Below are 22,348 nucleotides of genomic sequence, written 5' to 3'. Positions count from 1 at the left end.
CCCTCTCCTGTGCAGTATTACATTTATATCCCCACACATGAGGTACATTGTAGATGTAATGCAGTAAGCAGAGCAGTGAAATGCCATTGTTGACTGTGTTCTTCAATCAGCTGCCCACACGAATCCTCACAGTTTGTTGTGTTGCAGTTTAAACTACTTTACGAGTGACTCTTACTCCGCTAAACCTGCTTCCCCCCGTGGTTGATGCATGGATTATTTTGAAAGGAACACAGGTACCTGTGTTATTAAAATGCACTTGCCCTTTCCTCTGTAGTTTTATTCAACCCCAAACTTTAATAGACAACGAAGCCAAAAGAACCCATTTTTTCAGGGAGGGCGCTTATTTATCCACCATCTTATCATATACCTCCTCACTCCACCCCCACCACCTCCTCCTGCACTCTTCAACCACTCCTGCCCAAGGACTGTTGTACGTTTAGTCGCATTGCATATTTTAGCCTGCCATCTGGTCAGCTCTGCCAGCCACCGCATGGGGCCTGCTCTCCTCCCATATTCATATTCCACTAGCATATTGTTCCCACTGCTTTTCTACAGCGTGGCCCCAGCGCTTCTCCACTTCTTTATTTATTTCTACAGAAGAGGCTGGAGAGCAAACTTCACCCCCCCTCCTCCTCTAATCGGCGGCTCTTCCAGTTGTCCTATCAAGTGTAACCTGGAGGCCCCTAGTAGAGCAATTAGAGCGGCCTCCCTGCCCACCTCTTGTAATGAAGCCCAGCACATTCTGGAATCTATAGCCCCTTTAGTCTCCCCTAATGGGACATCATTATTGTCAAAGAAACAATGTAAATGGAAATGAACATACTCATTAGCCAGTCGCAGGGAGAAACCTTTGCCGCTCTCAGCTTGCAACTCCCACTTCCAAATACATACACACTAACACACACCCATACACACACAACTGAACCTCCTCTCTTCAGCGGACTGCTGCTCCAGCCAGCTTGCTTTATTCCTCCGATAGCATGTCTGTTTGTGTGTGCATATGTGTGCGCTGAAGAAGACAATGTTCATGTTTTACTCAAGGTGAGAGGGGAATGGAAAGAACATGGCTGATTCCATTATTGGCATTCACTCAGTGTTTCTCCAGATGTTAATTGTTGCATGGGTTTGTGCCTGTCTGTGAAAGGAAAGTGTGCTCAAGTTCTCACGCCAGTGCTTCTTTGCTTACCTGTCCCAGGGTGCACCGATGCAGCGATCCAGGTCTTTGTCCCCAGCCAGCAGTGTGGAGCTGGTTAGCAGGAAGAGAAGAGGTGCAGAACACAGGATTCAAGACCTTGAGAAGCTTCTGGAATTGAAGGTAACTATAGCTAACATAGATGAATGCACATTATATCCTCTCCTTCCCCTATCTACATGAATCAATCAATCCTCTTTTCTTTTCTTGTTTTTTGGGAGAGGGGTGTATATTCTAACTTTATGTCCTTTGTATCCTGCAACTTTGAGGAGCTTTGAGAATGTTGGTTTGCCACGAGTAGAAACCCGCACAGAGTATAAAAGATCCAAATGTTTCCTCTTCACAATCCTGCATCAGCTCGTGTCCTTGTGAGTCTCACCGAGGCCTGGATTTTCTGCCTCAATGTTTCCCCCACATGACACAGTGGTATCCAGCTGCTAGTGTGGAGACCGGCGTAGTGGCGCTGCTTGTTGCTCCGGCCACTATCTTACATTTGATTGCTAGTATCAGCCGCTGGCTTGTAGAATGGTTTGCAGCCCTGTAAGAGTCACAGTCTCCAAAGCGTTCAATTGCACTACCGCTGCTACTGTTTCCTCCATGACCTTCTCTGACAGTGTCTTTCACACACACATACAAATACATATGTGTGCGCACATAAACAGAGCGTAGGCAGTGAAGCAGCAGGAGAGGAGCGGCTCAGGTGAAAGTGGATGCAGCAGGGTTTCCCTTAAAACAAATCTGTTTTATTGTCTTTTTTAACCTTCACGTGCTCTACGACGTCGTTCTCCCACTATTCTTTATTCCCACATTTTTTTCCTCTCTCAAACTTTGTGCAAACAAAACACCCCTCTCTCTTGTGTTTGTTTTTAGGACTCAAAATGAGACTTTCTCTATTTTATTTGATCAATAATGTACGTTTTCTGCTTTCCCCCTCGCCGTCCTCTTTGTCTTTACCCTTTCCGTATTTCTGGCTGACCAGTGAGTGAGTGATTATGTAGAGGTTAAATCCCTTTGAACACAATCTCAGAAACACATTAGGCATCATTTTCTTGTCAGATCTGAAGTGTCTGAATTATATCACTGGCAGACAACTAGTCAGACGTTAATGCTCAACGTAGATTCAGACGACACGCATGGATGTCTTAGTTAATGGTGCCATTTATGTGTCTGCCAGTTGAGGGGCATTTAGCAAAGGTATGCACAGAAAAACTGTGATTGGCAACTCACATCTGTGGTCACATTATTGAGAGCATTAGTTCAGAGCATGATTTAGTGGTCATGTCCTTTTGCTTGGATGTGGCATTGAGAAAAATGCCCCCCATCAGCTCTCGCTGAGACCTCACCTCCAGGATCTTCCAGTACAGCACTTCACTCTGACCAGTCTGTTGTTCTCCAGTTGATCCTATCTAATTATTTCCAAAAGAATGCCTTTCAAATTGGGTACGCCAGCCTGTACCATTGACATTTTGACCTTAGCAGCTAACAGCAGCAGACAAACAAACAATTCTCATAATAATGGCCTCTTTTTTTTCTTACTTCCTTACTCCGCACACTTTCAAGTAAACAGTAGCTGTTGCTGTGTAATTATTTTTCAGCTTGAGAACGTCCACAGACGTGTACGCTGGCTGAGTAAGGGGGTGTATTGATCTGTGGGCAAGGGTCTGTGGCCTGATGACCAGAACTGGGCTGCCCAGGGGAAGCTCTGTAAGGAGCCTGAGAAGCCATGATGTGGCTAATGCCCTGCCACTTGCTCCATCCTGCCCCCGCTCCCCCCATCAGTCAGCCTCAATTCTTCTGTGTCCTCCTCCAGCTCCGAGATCCACCAGTTAACACTACTCGGGTCTGGCCCCTTTCATTAGAGCCTTGTTTTTGAGAGGTTGGGGGCAGCTCGAAGGGGCCGAGGATGTCTTGCAGATGTCCTCTGTGAATAATCCGCACAAGGGAAAATCCATACTTGTCACAGTGGCAGTGTGAATGTGCACCGTGTGTGTGAGTGAGTGTGCACCTGTTGTGTGTCTAGTGCATGTTTGTGCGCTCTCTGTTCTCTTTGTCCTTGTTAATAATAACAGGGCTGAGGGCTCGCATTTCCCTCTCTGCAGGGCAGCCGTGTCATATCAGCAGTAAACAAGCTCCTTCCCTTCAGAAGGCGCTCGACAACTCTCCCTAGCCCTGGCCACTCAAGCAGAAACCTGTCCTGCACTCTTCCTTTCATTTTCTCTTTTGCTTTGCTCTCTCTCTTTTCTTTCTCTTTCTAATTTCTCTGTTGTCTCTCTTTCTCCTTTCTCTATTTTCATGAGCTGTCTTTCTCTCTTCGTTTGCTCTCTTTCCACCTCTGTTTGTCCTACCTTTTGAAAGTGTTTTCTCCGCCGCCCTCGCTGTTAAGGTCAGTGTGATGGGGAAGAGGGGTGCCCCTGACAAGAGAAATCTATATGTTGTCTTCTCTCACTCCCTCTTTAAAGCTGGAGCCCAATCTCACAGTGTTTTAATAGCTGTCAACAACAGTGTCAGCAACAAACCCACCGCCACAGCCCCCATCAACACAACTCGTGCTGGTCATCAGTTGGTAACTCCAGCGAGTGTGTTTCTTTGCTGGTTAAAGTGTGCGTGTGCGCCTGCTCGGTGTTCTGTGACCCCATTGACTCTTTGTGTAAATGTCGTCGCTTAATGATGTCTCAGTTGCCCAGTGAGAGTGGAAGCTCTTGTCAAAGAGGAAAGCCAAGAGAGAAAAGAATCTGAACCTGCTCGTTCCTGTCAGGAAAAGGTGTTTCAGCTGCAGACCAGTTTAAATATGTAGCCGGTGAGGGGCTTTTCTCAGCTTCCCTGACACACTGCTGTGCCAGTGTAAATGAAGCGGACTCTCTATTTCAGTTAAGTTATGTTTCATTTCACACATATGACTTCAGGAGAAAAAAAAAGATCTTGTCGCTGTGCCCTACAGATGGAGGAGGCTGAAGAGCTGAAGAGGGCTCATGACGCACGCCGTGAACGCCTGTGTATGATTCAAACCCACTACAAGACAGTCCGAGGCCAGCTGAAAGAGATGGAGAAATCAAATGGCTTGTGAGTAAACAGTCTACACAAGTGAATAGATGTGCCACAATGAATACTGAACACTCACTCCATTCACAGGACCTGTTGGTGTACACACATTTAATTCATAAACCACAAAGGTACTCTGCACACATGAAGTAACTTGGATAACACCTAGCTTCACCCGGCAGCAGGCAGTGAGAGACGTTTCAAAGCACCCTCACCTTGCCTTATGTTAAAAACCCTTGTGAAATGCTACAACCCTCTGAAACCATTCACAAAGCGTCTTAGGGACTCATTGCTCTCCACATGTTGTCTGACAAGACCTGATTGCTGGATTTGGGAAAGTGGAAAACATTCCTTCCTTTGCCTTTGAAATGCTCTGAGGTTTTAAGCCCAGTCAATTTGGGCCTTTTTGTGCCAAGTGTGTGCGCGCTTCTGCGTCTCTTCTCCCCCAGCGTTCATTAGAATGTGAGAGCCAGAGGCTGGAGGTGTCTGGTCCTGGGGGGTGCAAGGTGTTTGAGAAGGCCTGCAGAGAGAGGAGGAGGGGAGAGGAGGGTCCATTTCCTGCCTCGACCCGTTATCTTCAACAGGAACCACAGGATTTTTAAACAAAGCGCAAAATGTGCTGGAAAATGTCATTAATATATCGGTCTTTTCTCTCCGTTCTCTCCCCGAGCCTTTTCCCTACTTTTTCTGTCTCTGTTTCTTTTCTCCAGCAGCGTCATTGAGTCGATTTTAAAATGTAACTAAAGGTGCATATGTTTGGTGGCCGCACGGGAGCAAAGTGTTGACCCCGTCAGCTGTTTTCTCACCGGGTTAATTAAAGAAAACAGCAGTGCAATGTGAGCCCGTGTGAAAGTGGAGTGAGAGAGAGAGCGTGTTCAGCGCTAGGCTCGACTCGGCTCATGTCAGCTCAGCGCGGCTCAACAGCATGTGTCTGAGACAGTGGGAACAAAGACAGAGAGTTGTAGAGAGAGAGCACTCTCAGAGTCAATACCAGTTGTGCTGCTGTTCAGCATGTTAGCAGGTTAGCAAAGAAAGGCTGTGGTGCCTTGATGAGGAGAACACAAGGCTGTGGTTAAGAGTAAAGCACTGAGAAGACAAACAAATCCATAATAATACGTTTGTAGTGTCAGCGTATTTGTATTTCATGACTGATTTGACATAAAATTGATGCAATAGGCAGCTTTGCCCTTTTCAGTCAGAGCCCTGCATGGCACCAACCAGTCACTCAATGTTATGATCCTGGCATTCATTTGGCATTAAGCCCCATCCTCAAATAGCTGTTAAACCCACTGGGGTAATGCCATCCTGAATGAGAGACAATAGAAAATGACTTAAATACTCCCATTAGTGCTGGGAAATCAGAGCCCTAACAAGTCAGTGGGGATAGGCATCGGGTCTCATTGCATTTCAAGCTTGTTAGGGATTTCCTTGTAGCTTCCATGCTGTGTTGTTGCATTTTTGGAAAGATGCAGGGGGTCGTTTTCATTTCCCTTTTCTCTGCCTTCCACCCCACCCCCACTGTAACCTGACGCATGCACACACACACACACACACACACACACACACACACACACACACACACACACACACACACACACACACACACACACACACACACACACACACACGCCTGTACTTTAAAATGCTTACGTCTATTATATACAGTACACAGGTTATGTCAACTAAGATGTATGAATGTAATTTTTCTATCCTTCCCAGATTTTGGTTTACCATATATCAATATTCACCTCTCATAAGCAGAATTAAGTATGGCATTAAACAATTGGCTGCTGTACAGATAGCTGCTGAGTGACGTCACCAGTGTGCGTGATAACCTGTCCCACTCAAGATAGAACTCCCAGCCAATCACAAAGCAGATTGTGGCTCATCAGAATGCAGGTGGTGCATATTTGGCTCGTCCCAGTGAAACCATCCTGTCATTCACCATTACCACAATATTTTCCCAAAATGGCATGAAGGAGAGGGGGGAAAAAGCCAACTTCTTATTCATATTAAGGAAGGAAAAAGTTTTTTAATCAGACTGGGGATGATGAGGGTGAGCAAATAAAATTAAAGGTTATTAAAGCATCCGTACTCTGATCAAAGTTGCGCCCATAAACAGATTCCCCCTGAATCAGAGCAATTAGCCGCAGCAGCGCGGAAAAGTTCTCTCTATTTCCTCCTGCTTAATAATGGAAACTAGGATACCATTGGGGAGAAAGCACTGAGGCCTGAAGAAGATAGCTCTCTCATGGCTCCATGTTCAACAGCTTTTTGGCCCACTATAAACAAATTAAAATGCTTTAAAAAGCTTTACCGTGACTTACTAATGCTTCATACACCTTTCATAAGGAATGCAGTTGATACACTACATACTTAAAAGTCACACAGAGAGAATTAAAACCGAGCTGTGGGTAAAATTGCATGTACTTTTACAGCTCTGTGCGGTGTTACGATAGCTCAGGCTGAATGCATTGTGTGTTTGCTGTAGAGTGTGTAAAAATGTATCAATCTTTGTGACTATACAGTGAGATTATATGTTAAGTAGCTTTTGCACTCTGGGAAACTAACCCGAGCCCACAGATAACACAGATATAAAATCACACACGCATACACTATGAAGAATTTCAAGGGCTCCAAATTGCTCACAGGGGCATTAGCAGTATTAAATGAAAACATTTGCCGTTCTTCAGTAGCCTCCAACTCCCAGGCACCAAGGTTTAAGTAGCAGAGTGTGGCTGTATCTACATAGCCAATAATGACCACAGGAAAAGGTGCCCTCTGCAATAGCAGTGACCCTCACAATCCATTTCCAGTAATCTACCTCATTGATTGAGTAAAAATGAGAAACTCTAGTGTGTGTGTGTGTGTGTGTGTGTGTGTGTGTGTGTGTGTGTGTGTGTGTGAGAGAGAAAAATTATATTCTCATCCACTGCTTTTGCAATCTGTGGATTTTTCACTATAAGCCATTTTAGTTCGCAAAGGAAAGGCTAATTGGAATTGAGTGTGTTGGGCTAACACTGATTGATGAGTTGGGTGTGAGCAGGGACGCAGTTGAGCGCAGTAGGGACAGTGTGTACATGTGTTTGTGTGTGTAAGTTGAAGGGTGAAGTTCAATGGAGGGGGCAGCCACTGAGCACAAAGTGTCATTAAGTATTCATAAGTGAGGTGTAGACATTTGAATGACCTCGTTTGCGAGTGTGTTTTTGCCATTATCTACATTTGCATGGCACACAGGGAATGGTCCAACGCCCTGCCACACGGGCAGTGCCCTGGGCTTTCACAGACGTGCATACGTGTGTACATGATTTGCCACTGAAATGTCAAAGTCAAGGCTGCTCATTTGAATACTGCTAAAGATGGCTGAATAACAAAAACAGAGTGAGACTAAGGGGCCTTGTTACCCCTATGTGAATTGGCCAGAGGCAGCAAGATGATATACAGTACCAACCATTTTCCCTTGTTAGTATGTTTGCTTTACGTGTGTGTGTGTGTGTGTGTCTCTAAATTTAAGTGAGGCCATCGGTTTCAATTTATGCCTTTGCTTGCCTCTACATTTTCTACCTTTTTGTCTTCTTATATATTGTGCGTCCAGGCCAGGTGGAAGAATGCGGCGTGCAGAACCGCGGCAGCTGAGACAAGAGAACAGTGATGCCGTGTGGAATGAGCTGGCCTACTTGAAAAACCTCACCAGGAAACTCTCCATTGAAAAGTAAGTCGCCTGCTGTCAAAGTTGCGTGGCTGAATCGTAGATAATACCGGCACTGTGCGTTTGACTCTGCATACATCATTTTGAAACAGTTCCTTCCGTGTCTTACATGAGTACACGCATACCAACGAGCATTCCCACTGTCCTGACTTGTTTGTGGGTGTTACAATTTGAGTGTGCCCTACGCAACTTCGCAGCGTCCACTTAGCTCTTCACAACATTAGCAGCCAGCAGGGGCCAAAGCAAGATCATTAGACTCCGGCCCAAAAATTCACAAATTTGAGTACACAAAGTTCAATCGCATCATCAGAATTGCTGGTGGTGTCTTTGTGAAATGAGGGCATGTTTATTGAAACATTTATCACAAACTGTAGTCTTGATGCTGGTGTAGTTACGTGAGTGTTGTTGGAACAGACTGGTCACAAATGAGGTTGGACTCTAAGATCAATTTATCAAAATTATTTATTGGACACGAACCACAGAAAGAAAAGCACAGTTTCCTGGCCAGTTTGCAGAATTTCTTCAACTCTCTGAGGAAAACGTAAGACCTTTATACCCTCCCATCACATGGGGGTGGGACGTACATGGGTGTCATGTTCATGTCCAGTCATGGATGAACTTAGGTTCAAACCCAAAGGTCAGCTATCCACGTCACAGGTAGAAATGCTTAGCACAGTCATGTCAGACACACGGCCAAATATAGAAAAGAGTTGACCCCACTGGGCCAACCAGATAAACAGAAAATAACCAGATAAACAGAAAATAATTATGCACGTCATAAGAGTCCATCTGTTAATGCAATTTTACAACAAAGCTGGAAATATATAATAATTAGTTGTGTTGAGACTGCTCATAAGATGCAATAATATTCCACACAATGTTATCAATCCTAACGTGCATATTCGGGATATACCAAATATATCGAGTGTCGATAAGATACTTTACATACTTGTTTTGGGAGTTTTACTTACAGTGTAATTTTTCTGCTTTTTTATTTAATTAATTTCTTTGTTAGTTAGTTTTTCCTTATATCGTTCTTCCCTCCTGTCTTTTTCTTTTAGTCTGTCTCTGGGTGTGGTATAGTCACTGTCTTGTTTGATCTAGAGGAGCCCCTGTAACCGTACCACTAAGACTGACCCTCTATGATGCTACACAAAGCTTGGCCTAAAGCCACAGTCTTCCTCTCCCCATCTCCCCTAGCCTTCACCTCTCCTCACCTCTTTCCTCCTCTATCCTATGCCTCTGTACCCTCCTCTTCTCCTCTTCCGCCTTGTCTTCCCAGTTGCCTCCCTCCGGCCCTCGGTAATGCTGCAGTAGGCTGAGGCCAGAATTCTGGTACTTGCCCCCCACCCCCTTCTACTGTTTTCCCCTCTGCTCACCCTCCTGCCCTGTCCTCCTAATCCCAGCTGAGCTCATTATGATATAGCCCGGCTGCCTCTCTCCAAGCCTGAGCTGTCCGAGCTAATTACAGGCTAGCAGCCCTAGTGCCGCCGATGCTGCCTGTTAAGGGATGTCCGTCCGTCTGCCTGCCTGCCTGCCCGGCCACGACTAGAGCTGAGCAGAGTTGAGCACTGGATGGTCTGGGGGTGGAGCAAGAGGGATGGGGTGGGGGGGGCAGACTACTGTGAACACATAGGGCCCTCGGACCTGACCTGCGAGGGGAAACCACAGGGGACGGAGAGCGGCTTGCCTCATGCCTAGCTGTGTAACCGGCCTGTTCTCCAGGGTTAGTGTTGATCTCCTTCATGTGCCTCTGACCAGCTCCACCTCATCTCCTGCCTTCCCACCCCCAGGGCTCCTTCTTACCCGGGTGGCTGATGCAAAGTAAACTTGGCTGGGGTCTTTAAACTTGGGCTTTAGAAACACTCTCCGTTCCAGGGCACACATCTGCACACAGCTCGCTCAGTGTGTTGGAACGAAGGGAAAGCATACTGGCCGTCTCTATTCCATACCATACCAGCTTAACCAAACAGCAATGCAAATGTCTGTTGAGAAGCAACAAAAAGGCACACGTATGTCCATCACACTGCACCAACAGCAAGAGTTTGTGAAAGCACAACTACCAGGACACTACTGGAGAAAACAGTTGCAGCACGTTGATCGTGTTATAATGAATGTGCTTGTGAAGGTTATGCTAGATAAGTGTTAGCAATGATCCACTAATGGGTAATTAACTCCTGACAGCTGAAGAATTTAGGGCCAAATAAAGGCCCCTTATAAAGCTTTAAATGCCAAGTGGCTGGCTTTAGAGGACTCACATTTGCTTCTCCTTATTGTCATATCATCATATTGTGCACAGATGCTCCCTATCACCTTCTCCAAAAACAGCACTTGTAAAACACCATCGTGAGGCCCAAATGACCGTTTTGCTTGTATAAGTCCTGCACAGTGGGTCCCCACGGTGGTAAGATGTGTTTATGAAGCCCAGGCCCCCCTCCAATCTCTGTACTTGAGAATGAGGATAAGCAAGAAGGTGAGACAGGTCTGTTTGTCTGCTCTATTAGCAGATTTACTGGCTTCCTGCAGCTCATCCCAACGACTTGGGGATGCAGTAAGCAACAACTTGCTCTTTGTTTGAAACCCTTTTCCAAAAAAATGATCGAAAATTATTAGCAGGATGCTAATAATGTGTTTTGTGGGTTTGTGTCTCTTTGAACATTGTTAAGATATGCTCATTATTTGGTCTGTTTAAGGTACACATGGATTAGACATTACATTGCTGGACCTCTCAGGTCCGGTAACAGCTGTGATGGGCACTGTAGAATTTTTCTTGACAAAAAAAACTATAAATAATTGTCTTTATTTTTAGTTACCAGTATGTTGTAGCAACACACTTGACTGTTTGGCCGCATGTGCCAAACAAGTCACACTTTGGAGCACCTTTTAATATATATCTGTCGCTTGAAACTCAGAAATTGACGTGGATTAGAAATGATAATACCCAAGTGAAATTTGTCTAGATTAAATAGCAGTTTTGTTGCTTTCATTATTTAGTCAGGAAACAATCACACAACTAAAATAGCTTCTCCTTTATATAGTCACGTGATTAAGCACTGACAGGATCTCATATGAAGACTTATACCTCATCATTTCATCAGTTTACAATATCTCTCAGCTACAGTGTGTTTGAGTCAAAGGACACAAACAGTTAAACTAGTTGACACCAAGGCTGATTTTCAATTGAGATTTCCATTTGGTTGTAGTAGATAGCTCTGGCAAGCAACTATGGGCAGGGTGGGCAAGAAAATGTGCACTGGGATCATTTTATCTGCCTCATTATGCATCTGTCTGCGGCACTCCATGTCTGTGCTTCTTAATTGTTGTTAAAGGTCTGTTGGTAAAAAGAGGCAGGGATTATTTAGGCACCATAAACAGAATAAACACATGCAGTGCACCCTCAGACTTAAGATGCTATATTCCGACGACATCAAAGCATAAATTAGCTAGCGATTACTGGGGAAAAAGCCTTTGAGATCATTTGCGCGGCAGTGGAAGCTCCTCTATAGAGAGTGACCATTACGAACGTGAACCTCCCCAATAAGCGACGTTGACACTAATTAAGTTTAATACATTTTACCCCGATGTTCCTCATATTCCTCTATTTCTTTTCGTTTCATCTTGATTTGCTAAAAGGTATTAGAAGTAATGAGAGTCTTTTGCCCCCCGGACCAGGGCTTAGTTGGAGGAGGGACACATTTGCTCACACAAACACACACACAAACATAATGTTTTATGCATGTTTTTTAATTAGACAACTAAGGTTTTTTTCTTCATTAATTATTTGGGAAATTAATTATTAGGCAAAAAACTTGCTTTACACTTAATAATTCTGATGCAAGCTTCAGTGCGCCATCAATTCTTAAGTAGTCCCATAATGAGATGAAATTTGAGCACAAAGAACACTATTTCAAAGAACCAAAGCTCAGAAACACTATTCACACATACAGTAGACAAGAGAATGTAGCGCGCCTATGTTCTCTCATATTTGAATAGTCATCAACTGCATCACTTTAGTTTTTCCTCATGTTTAATAATTACAACATTATTAAATTGCTTTTATTCCATATTAAGGATACCTTGCAGGATGAACACCTCTTGAACAGAGAATATTGTGGACATCGGTTGTTTCCACCAGTGGTTATTACATGAATCCCCATTTACCGCTCACATCAGTGGCCTGTGGCAGGAGAACCTAACTCTTAGACTCATTGTTGCTGCTGCTCGCCCAGAGCAAAAATACAGAGCTGATCCATGTAAACTCCACCAGTCACTATTTCTGCTGACAGCGGTGGCTTATCCACCCAAACTCCCTCCATGAATGAACAGCCCTCTAGCCGGAGTTTAACCAGAGGGAAATCCCCCCACACACACCCCAAAACAAGATTCTTTCCCCAGCTATAAAAATGCCAGAGGTTTTTTTTCCCACTTTCTCACCCTATTCCCTGTTGTTCCTGTGTATTGTTATGTGCCGAGCAAGAAACTGAGAGAATGCTGGCTTGTGAAAGCACAATGGCTGCAGATGATGTTGTGTTGTAGACCCTTGTGGATGGAGGCTGGCAGTTTGTGCTCTAAGCTGTGTTAGGTGCAACACAGGTAGAGACAAGATCAAATGACATGGAGTGGATAGCTTAGGGCGGAAGTTCTAGCGTTGCACAAGAGAGAAAATGTTTTTAAAAAAAAGGGGCCAAAAGAGCGGCGCGAGACACAGACTTACATTGCAGACCGCATCATTACCAAAAGTAACACCTGTCTAGTGCCTTTAGTTTGCTTTCTGCACAGAAACTTATTTTGCTTTTATGCCTGCTGAGTGTTATTCTACCTTAGGTGAAGCGGCAAGTTGAGAGGGAATTGAAAATTCATTCGATTCATTTGATTTAGTATTCAGATAAAAAGAAAAGAAAAGACTTGACATGCGCTATAAAAGGTGTGGCTGTCGAGAACCTTTTCTCCTGTCTGATAGCGAGGATATGACAGGAAAACATGGTATCATATCACATCAATTGCAGGTAACTGGGGTTAGTCTAACATAGTGAAAAGAGTTTTGAAAAAAGGTTTTGTCTTTTTTTTATTCTCAAAGCTACTCTTCTCTCGTCATCGTGACCCCAATAGGTTGAAGAGAGTAAGCATCTGTTTAGCAAGTGATGCACTCGCACAAGGAGGCAACAATGAGAATTTTATGTTATTGATCAATCCAGCCCAAAAATGTAAGATCCTTTTAAATTCTAAATATAGTTCTAAATGTAAACTCTCAGCACAGTAACATTGTGACTCACATCATTGATCTTTACAAAACTAAAGCAAATGAAAAATGGCAGTTTTAAAAATACAAACTGGCCTAAACATCAAGGTCTAAATGTATTAATTGTTTTAGTTTTTTATTCATTTTTACTTCCCCTAAATAACCGTGGCAGATATTGAAGATAAGTCACCAAATTTGTATTATTGTTCTTGCAACATCCCACGCTCTGCTAATTCCCACTCTATGGGAGACTTGTGCACACACTGCAACAACTGGATGTTACTGAATAAGGAAGCAATACTCTTCTAGCTCCAAATTGTTATGATGGGAAACCAAAGGCCGCTGGCCAATGAGCCCCATCTGCAATCTAATCCCTTCTCCATCTAACAAAGTATGCTTATCTTTCAACAAAATTGAATGTTTTGCATATGAACTCTGGTTTAGCGTCAATACCATCAGCATCCCAAACGGCATAAAAGAGAAACATGAGATGGAACAGGCTCATTTCACATATTGCATATTTCAGCTCATTTGTCCCATTAACAGCCCGGACACATAAGGCAGTGCCGGTGTCTCATCGACTTGAGTTCATTTATGGAGGAAAATCTATAGAGAAGCGACACATATCCATCTGCTTCCTCGCGCCCCCCCCTCCTTCCCTCAGGGAGAGTCATTTGTGTACTTATTTAAGCTGCGGTCAGCCGTTAGACAAGGCCTCGACTGGACTGTGTGGGCTAAAAAGCTAATTAATTTTCTTCCCTGTGCTATGGCGATAACTTTTCCCAAGTCATTTTCTTGGCATACGTATGGAAAAAATCTCTTGGTTGATCTCTCAAAATTAGATTGGTGGAAACAGGTGTCTAGTTAGAGTTAATTGCCATCATGCTCATCATAGTTCACCATAGCCACAAATGCCCTGTAACTCCTCAAACCCTTCAGAGTGTATCGTGCATTGCTGCACTCATTGCATGCCTTTAAGAAGTGAGCCAGAAGGAAGACCCAGTGTTGTAATGAGGTTAACTGAGGGAAGAATGCCACCAGTAGCAGTAGCTTGTTTCTAGTGTTTCACTCTGACTCTGTGGAGCAGAGGGGAGGGAAATTAGGTGTGTGTTTCAGGTGTGGTTGTCTCAGTGGGCTTGTGTGTATCCTCAGTAGACTTCAGTTGGGGTCCTAATAATAACTTGAAAGTGCAAAGTCTCGAGCATGGCTCCACATAATTAGCCTTTAGCAGGAATCAAGCTAATTGCAGAGAGGTAATTGGGCACACTTTCCAGTCTGTTTGTCTGTTATGATACACACACACACACACACACACACACACACACACACACACACACACACACACACACAGACACACACTGTACTTTTCTACCTTGGCGTTTCATGTTGCTTGTCACTTTGATTTCCAGATGAATTAAAAAGCATTTTAATTAGTTGATTCTTAATAATGTCGTCTTTTCTGTTGGAAGAGAAAGCCAGTGAAAAAGATTCAAGTTAAAATGTTTTTATAAAAGTTTCTTTAATAAATGATAGTCGGCAGGGGAATCCAGAAAGGTACTGGTTATACAATGCCTGTGTTGGCAGTGGTTTCATATTTACCAATTTAAGATATTGTTATGCCATTTATATTTGCAGAATAATAGATTTGACATTAAGAGCTGTGCAAAGAAAAGTGAACGATGTGTGTAACTGCAGAGCCGGCGTAGAAGAGGAGCTGGACGTGGTGCGGGTCCAAGCTGCAATGGACCGGGCCACCGTGAAGGAGCTGCACTTGTATCTTGCTAACGAACACCAAGGTGAACCCTTTTTGTCTTTATACATTTTTAAGGCACGTGACGCTTTGAAGTCACTTTGTGTCTTCAGCCTTTTTTCCCCATTTCCTTTTTTTCTTCCTTTTCTGTTGGTGTGAAAATATTTTGCCTCAATTAAATGTTTTAAATTCAAAATTTTGAGAACGCAATTATTCTTGCATTAGTTTACTGTATCCTCTACAATGCCAAGGCTCTTGCCACAGTCTTAAAATACAAAGATTTTAAAAATAAAAAATAAAAAAAAGGCACTGGATATATCACCTGGAAGTGGTTAAATGACGGCACCTTTAAGCCAACCTTTTACCTCTGGGCCATGTCTATTAGTGAGCAGAATTAATAAGACAACTCCCAGTGGAATTAATATGAAAACTCAATTAAGACTTGATCAAGTCCTTGCAAATTGATTGAGAGATCAAGTAGTGTTCCTCTTGTCTGCATATATCATTCCCGATGTTGAAAAGCACATCACTTTTAATCCAATCTGCAACCTTTTGTCAGGCGTTGACCAACTGTTGCCCTAATTAACTAGTTCAATAACAAATCTGGTCTCTATCACTTTAATTTTCTTCACAACCAATGATGGTGTCTGTTGAGATGCAAGTGATTTAAAGGATGCCACTAATTAAAATAGTGGATCCTCTCTTATTGACAGTCTAGTCAGGAATAATAGGAAATGAGCTCATTCTCAAGGACATACTTAGTTTCACATCTTGTGAGACAAATAATCACTGAATCTAAATGTTACACAAAAGGCGGACAATATGTGTCTTTTGTGATGAACAAATCCTTTTCCAGTTTCTATCATGTAAAAATTCCAAGCATTAACAAAATCCATGCCTACTGCAGAGATTGGCTTTATGCAATGTGCTCTCCAGTACTGCTATTTTTGATTGTATTACCACTAATGTTAAAGGTGCAGTGTCTCTGTATAAAAACTGCACTCTTGGCATAATACAAAACCATTCACAGTAAATGTAGTGATATAAAAGACAGTTAGCGATATGTGTTAGGTCATGGAGGCACTGCCAGTTGATTGCAACTTCAGTTTTATATACTTGTCAAAATGATTTTGGAGACGGTAATCCTACCGTAATCTGTGTAAAATAAGAATAAATTTAAATCAGCTGTGCTTCTAATTTTGTACTGAAATTAAGGCTGTATTGTTGTGAATATCATTTGCAATATTTACTTCTGAACTAAAACTAATATGTATAGAGTCAATAGGAAGTAAGCTCCACATTCTTAACAAAAGAAAATTGTGAATGGCCAAAACATTTGCTCCCAAAGAACCTCTGTGACCCGATCAAAGGGATGGCGGGTTGAAAAGCTCGCGCCCGGGATCACACTAACGAAAGGCAGCAGATGAAAGGAACAGGGTCTTTGTGCTGCAGCCCATGAGGAGACGTGGGAGGGACGTTAATGTATGCCGCAGTGCCAGGACCTCCTCCAACCGTGGGTGACTAGGGAGCCACCACGTCTTCTTATGAAGGTAGTGCTGAGGTGCCAACTCCCAAGCCACCCGCACTGGAGCCTGATAATTGTCTTCCAACCTGGTTATGTACCCAGCGAACACAGCAGCCCTCCTGTCCTATTTGGTGCTGTGTCTGATTAGATGTGACATGCTGGGAAGACAAAAGAGCCAGCTAATTCAAAGTAACAAACTTCCCTGGGCAAAGCGTCAAATGCAAAGCAAGGGAGCAGCAGCTCCTCACAACATAGCCCGCCACTCCTTAGCTTTCCCTTCTAAGGCCTCTCTTGCCAACTCGCTCTCCAAAAGATCAACTGACCTGAAAAGTCAAGGTGCTGAATTTTTAATGCTTCCAGCCTCATTGTACAAATTATTTTGGTCGTCCCGTCATAAATGTTTAACAGGAAAGAGTGAAAACCAGGAAGTTTGATATTGTTTTCTGTTGCCCTTTACGTCTAGGTGAGCAGATCCGATACTTTTGCAGGTTTATACTGTCAAACGGTGACACTGGGGCTTGTTGGATTGTGTATGCGCACATGAATATGTCTGCATCAAATCCCCAAGCGCTGCATTCATTCTGTTGTTATCATAAAGACTAAATCATATGTTTGCCAAGGCCACTATTGAAGTTCTCAGAATAAAGCAGCATGTTAGTCTGCAGAGATTAGTTGTCCATTGGGGAAACACAGTGGACTACAAAGCAGTGCAGCCTGGGGCTGTGTGTTCACGAGGGATTCAAGCACTTCTCTTCGTTTGTTTCAGATCCCTCGAGAGAGGTTGCACATAGCATGTACCAGTGTGTGCTTTTGAAAACTGTTTTCCTATTTCCACGTGGACTACTAAATAAAACACTTTCTGTTAATCAGCAGGAAAAAAGGCTATTTGATAAGGTTTTAGAAACAGGTGGTGGGTTTTAGCACTGCGAAGAAGTCCAACTCCATCAAGAGCAACGGTGATCCTGCATTCCTTCTGATTTGATTGACAAAGCAAGAAAAAAAGAAACTGGACCTTTGGAAGTGAATTAGACCTTAGTAATGCTAATTGATTTAATGTACCCTCTTTATTATCATTCTATTGATTGAGCCGCCTGAGTTTGACACGTCGCGTCACAATAACGAGCTTTGTTCCCTTTTGCAGAATTGCTTCACAAAGTGCTGGAGGAGCGCCAGGTCAAAAGCAGCACACCGAAAAAGCTTTCTGTTTCTTCAGAGCGAATGGAACAGTCATTTAAAAAGGTACAGCACTATGCCGTCACTAAGTGGTCTTTGTCATTGCCAATAAAGGAAACCCGACAGAGCCATAACTAAGCACAATGCCTCTCAGAAAGAGTTTTTTTCTTTATCAAGAACGATTCCAAAGTGTTCTCACTCTGTGTCTCATCTTAGAACTAGTTTTTTTCTCCCAGTTAAAAACATTCTACAAATGACGACAAATAACAAGTGTAGGGGTGGAGCAGAGGACATTTTATTAAGTTATCCCAGAAAACAGTTGGTAATTTAACATAAATGTTGAATCACAGCTGTTTGTTGGTTGCACATGTTTCTGCACACATTCTTTTAAAAGCCCCGCTTGCATGAATTTGAATGTTCCCCCTTCTCCTTCCTCCTTCTACCTTCATGTCAGTGAATCATCAAGGGTGGGGATAGTCTTCTAATTTTGTCTGAAAGGTACCAGGCTTCACCAGCAGGCAGAGTGGGAACCAAATAAAAGGGAAAAATTGCCTGGAGGCACAAACCCAGCAGGCATCCACTGTTCTCTTAAACAGCCTCCACCAAAGATCTAACAAATAGACTAAGTGCTCCTGGTTGATGAGGGTGATCAGAGTACGGGGGTGCCAGTCAGATGTCCATAACCTTGCCAGGCTGGAGAGGAGGGTGTTATAACCCTCAAAGGTTTATCCACACAGCATATATTCATTGGCACACACCCTCTTGGCAAATGTCTGGGGAGGGAAACCACTGTGTGCATGCTACCACACACAGGTCAAATGAGGAACTGGCCTCCAATAGTAATTTTCTTTGATAACACACAAGATACTGATACCAATAACAGGGTGAACTCACAACTTTGCATGATGTTGTTTTCACTAGCATTCCAAGAGCAGCATGTTCAGAACTTTGAGTATTTATGGTAAAAACAACAGATATGCAAGGGAATAAACTAAATATGTTGTTCCACTGAGGCCCCATATCTCTGACTTCTGCAGATAGAACAGCTGGAGCGGAGGATGGTGTCCCTGGTGGAGGAGACCGAGGGGCTGAGGGAAGAGAAAGAGCAGCTACTTGAGGCCAGGGAAGACTTGGCCCACAAGTGCCGCAGACTGCAAGCCTCCCTGGATCATGTGCAAACCCAGGAAGCTGTCCGTGAAGAGGAGGCCCAGGCCCAGGCCAAGGCCCAGGAGATGCGCCATCGCACCGAGATCATGGCTTTAGAAGGCCGGCTGGCTAGCTCTCAAAAAGAGGCTACCAAACTTCATCATCAGGTGTTGAAGCTGAGACAGGATCTAGGGATCCTCAGGGCAGCCAGGGACTTCCACAGGAAACGTGCAGCAGCGCCAGCACAGGCAGGTGGGATCCCAAGCAACATTAGCTGCAAGGTCAAATTCAAAACAACTCGACTCAGAGGTCCGTTACACCAGCGCAGCCACCGAACAGTCAGCCCCAATCAAGCCATCAGCTGGCAAGGCCGCAGCCCCAGTCCCACTAAGGACGAGTGGGAGGATATGAGTGTCGATAGGTAATGATACACACACACACACACAGATGCACTTATTCTCACAGGCACCCTCCTCATTATTTTTTTGGTGGTAGGAGTAGAGCGAATGGGTTGGCTGATATGTGGGGGGCCCACGCAGCATCGAGGGGACAACGTGCATATGCAAAGTGTAAGCAAATGGGTGATTGAATTTCATCTTCTGTCTAGTTGGTATTCAGGAGCCAAAAGAAGAATGCGAGCAAGAATGATAGAGAGAAGGAGAGAGGAGGGGGAAACTACTGTCAGATCCTTTGAAATATCCTGGGATGCCTTGCTTGGAGCTTATTGACTGAAATTTGCATGCAAAATTAGCCACCTCTCCACACAAAGTTGAACCGATGCCAGGAAAGCCCAGGGATAAGGGGGCCGCCAAAGCCCCGATACCTTCCAGTGATGCCATTTTCATGCACTAGTCACGCTACCTCGAAATTGACAGTTTGGCAGTTTGATTTAATTTACTGGTCCTTTGCATATTCACTAACCCCCCCCTTGACAGCGCTAAGGATCCCCCTGCAAGTACCAAGCCCCCCCCCACCCTCCGCACGTACACACCAGCATACATGTATAGAAGGTAACCCCACCACTGCTTCTAGTCATGTTGGATATCTTGTGGTATGTCAATTCACAAATGTGTGCGCGCTACTCTTATTTCCTCCAACCACCCATATAAAGCCCTCTAAGCACAGACACACACACACACACACACACACACACACACACACACACACACACACACACACACACACACACGCTTCCCTTCCATCTTACCCACCCTCCTCTTTCCTCTCCTCGCGTTAATTTAGTTGGATAAATTTTGAATGACCCTACTCGGCTCAGTACCAGATGTCTACAAGCTGTTTAACACCCTCTAAATTAAGAACCATCTACAGTAATTATTTCATGTATGTTTTATGCAAAAAAGCCACTGAGCCAACATTTATTGAGTGATGGTCGGAATGATTTGATTTCAAACACTCAGAGCTATCGCTGATATTTATTTCCCCTCACTTTCTCTCCCCGTATGCCTCCCTGTATACGCTCTCGTTTTTTGCTCGATCCGAGTAACTCCCCATTTCTTCACCACCTAATTCATCAGGCTCTAATCCACCCCATCTCAATCCACATGAGGCTGTTTAACAGGGACCGGGTGCAGCTATGCCCTGCTTTCCTAATGCCTCTCCATGTGGCTAATAAGCAGCAGTCTAATATACTGTAAGCTTTACCTGAGAGCAGGATCTAAGTGGATTTGTGAAGAAGGGGTCTAAACTGAGATGTTGTCTTATTTAAGGCACCTGTCAACTGATTTGCTACTGTAAATCCTTCAGAGATGTTGTCTTATTTAAGGCACCTGTCAACTGATTTGTTACTGTAAAGCCTTCTGCGTCTCTTATCTCACAGCGGTCTTCTTTAGCAATATGTCTGGTAGGCTCTCCCGGAAATACAGTATTTTTGCCTAAGGAGGTTTGGCCTAAATAGTGTCAAATAAAGATGTCAGACTCGTTAAGGCTACTGACAAGTCTTTGTTATTTTCCCCTCCTTTTTATCGCTGCCTCTGGCTCCCTCTCTCAAGTTTTGAGCTGCTGGAGGCAGCTGACCATTTTGAGCAGATCAGCAGTTCTGTTAAGGAGGACAGAATGAGAGCAGGGGGGCAAGAGGAATATGGCTCGGAAACATGTTGAATTGTTTTGTGAGTAGGAATATTTAGTGTGTTCACAATTGCGGTAAAATGATCTTTGGACTTCACTTCATCAGATGACAATTTACAGAAAAGAAAAGAATTCACAAGGGAAAACCAGTATACAGTGTCTTGCTGAGGTGACGGGCCTCCAGAACAAGCTCAGTCTGTCTTCTTTTAGAATTTCTAAGTACATTTTCTCAACTTGAAAATGTGAAAAGTAGTATATCTCTCAAAAGACGGTGTTTTTTAATGTTGGCGGCCATCAATGTTCAACACGGTAGATCTGGCGACGGTCCAGGAATCATATGAATCATATGATTCACTTAATTTTTATAATCATCACACCCCATGTATCCCATATCGATGAATCTTTTTTGACCCACACTATTTTGCATCCAGGCTTTAAATGAACAGGCATGTGTTGTAACTGCACAACATCCTGAACTGGGTTGCTCGTAGTAACACACCCAGCAAACGATGGACTGCTGGTGCAGTTACCATAACTTCTGTTGTCTGATTGGCCTCATATTCACTAAGGACTTGTGATGCGAAATTAGGAGAAAAGTATTTTTAAATTATGAGTAAGACGACTTTAGACTTGTGATCACAAGTCGCAATTTAAGTCTGACCGATTTAGCTGCCTTTACTGCTATGAAACAGGTCTCATTTTTCACCAAACGCTTGTAACCCTGGTCTTTGGTGGTGATCAGTGATCTTCAGAAAGTCCCTGTGCCCCTTCCAGATCGGGTTTAACCCTAACTAGCCCCACAGCCCTGTCATGTTCCAGTTAGATCCACTCTCTGTGGTCTTTACCTCCGCTGCTTCTCCGAGGCCCCACCTTAATAAACCAGCCAGCGTAAATGTCACTGGCTTCCACCTTCACGTCAAAGGTCACTGTCAATAAACCTGTGTGTGTGTGTCAGCGTGTGTGTATGTGTGTCCCAGGAAGCCCTTGCCGTGTGTCCATCAGATGCAACTTTGCTTGGCTCCGCTCAGCCGTGCCTCTCACACACGTCTGTCACACACAGAGGGCTAATGAAGGCCACAGCCGCTCTCATACATGTTGATGCATTCACCATCAGCACCAGACACTGCAGCTTTTCACTTAATTTACACCCACATTTACACTTCCAGCTCAGAAATTGGATGGGACATTGATTTTCTGTTGGAAGGCAAGAAGAGGAGGGGGGGATGCATGCACATATTTTTGCTTGATGCCAACTAAATCAACCATAAAAGGTAAATTGGATTTTTGTCCAGTTGTGGTAGTTCCAGAGGCAGGGTTGTGGGTTCCACTTCTGGCCTGTAATAACCCTTCTTACTTTTCTCTACACGGGCAGTGATGAAGAGTACGAGGACAGTCTCAACAGTGGGACTACAGGGACAACGCCTTCCAGACGACGCTCGAACGAAATGGTTAGTAAAAAAAAATAATGCCCTTCTGCAGTCATATCATGT

General features: G+C 43.9%; 1 protein-coding gene across 1 annotated transcript in view; it reads left to right on the top strand.

Moving 5' to 3' along the window:
* Window positions 1–22,348, top strand: part of cntln (centlein, centrosomal protein) — an 84,112-nt gene that overhangs the window by 29,264 nt on the left and 32,500 nt on the right. The window contains exons 11-17 of the mRNA XM_068589372.1: window positions 1,196–1,315; window positions 4,131–4,252; window positions 7,827–7,943; window positions 14,875–14,975; window positions 17,596–17,693; window positions 18,665–19,194; window positions 22,231–22,306. Of these exons, the coding sequence (XP_068445473.1) occupies window positions 1,196–1,315; window positions 4,131–4,252; window positions 7,827–7,943; window positions 14,875–14,975; window positions 17,596–17,693; window positions 18,665–19,194; window positions 22,231–22,306 (1,164 nt within the window). The remainder of the gene's footprint in view (window positions 1–1,195; window positions 1,316–4,130; window positions 4,253–7,826; window positions 7,944–14,874; window positions 14,976–17,595; window positions 17,694–18,664; window positions 19,195–22,230; window positions 22,307–22,348) is intronic.

This window comes from Clinocottus analis, unplaced genomic scaffold (assembly GCF_023055335.1).
Source record: "Clinocottus analis isolate CAN_PGR_092001 unplaced genomic scaffold, fCliAna1.0.p SCAF_22, whole genome shotgun sequence".
In the NCBI taxonomy this organism is placed as follows: domain Eukaryota; kingdom Metazoa; phylum Chordata; class Actinopteri; order Perciformes; family Cottidae; genus Clinocottus; species Clinocottus analis.
This window is presented reverse-complemented; position numbering and strand designations above follow the sequence as displayed.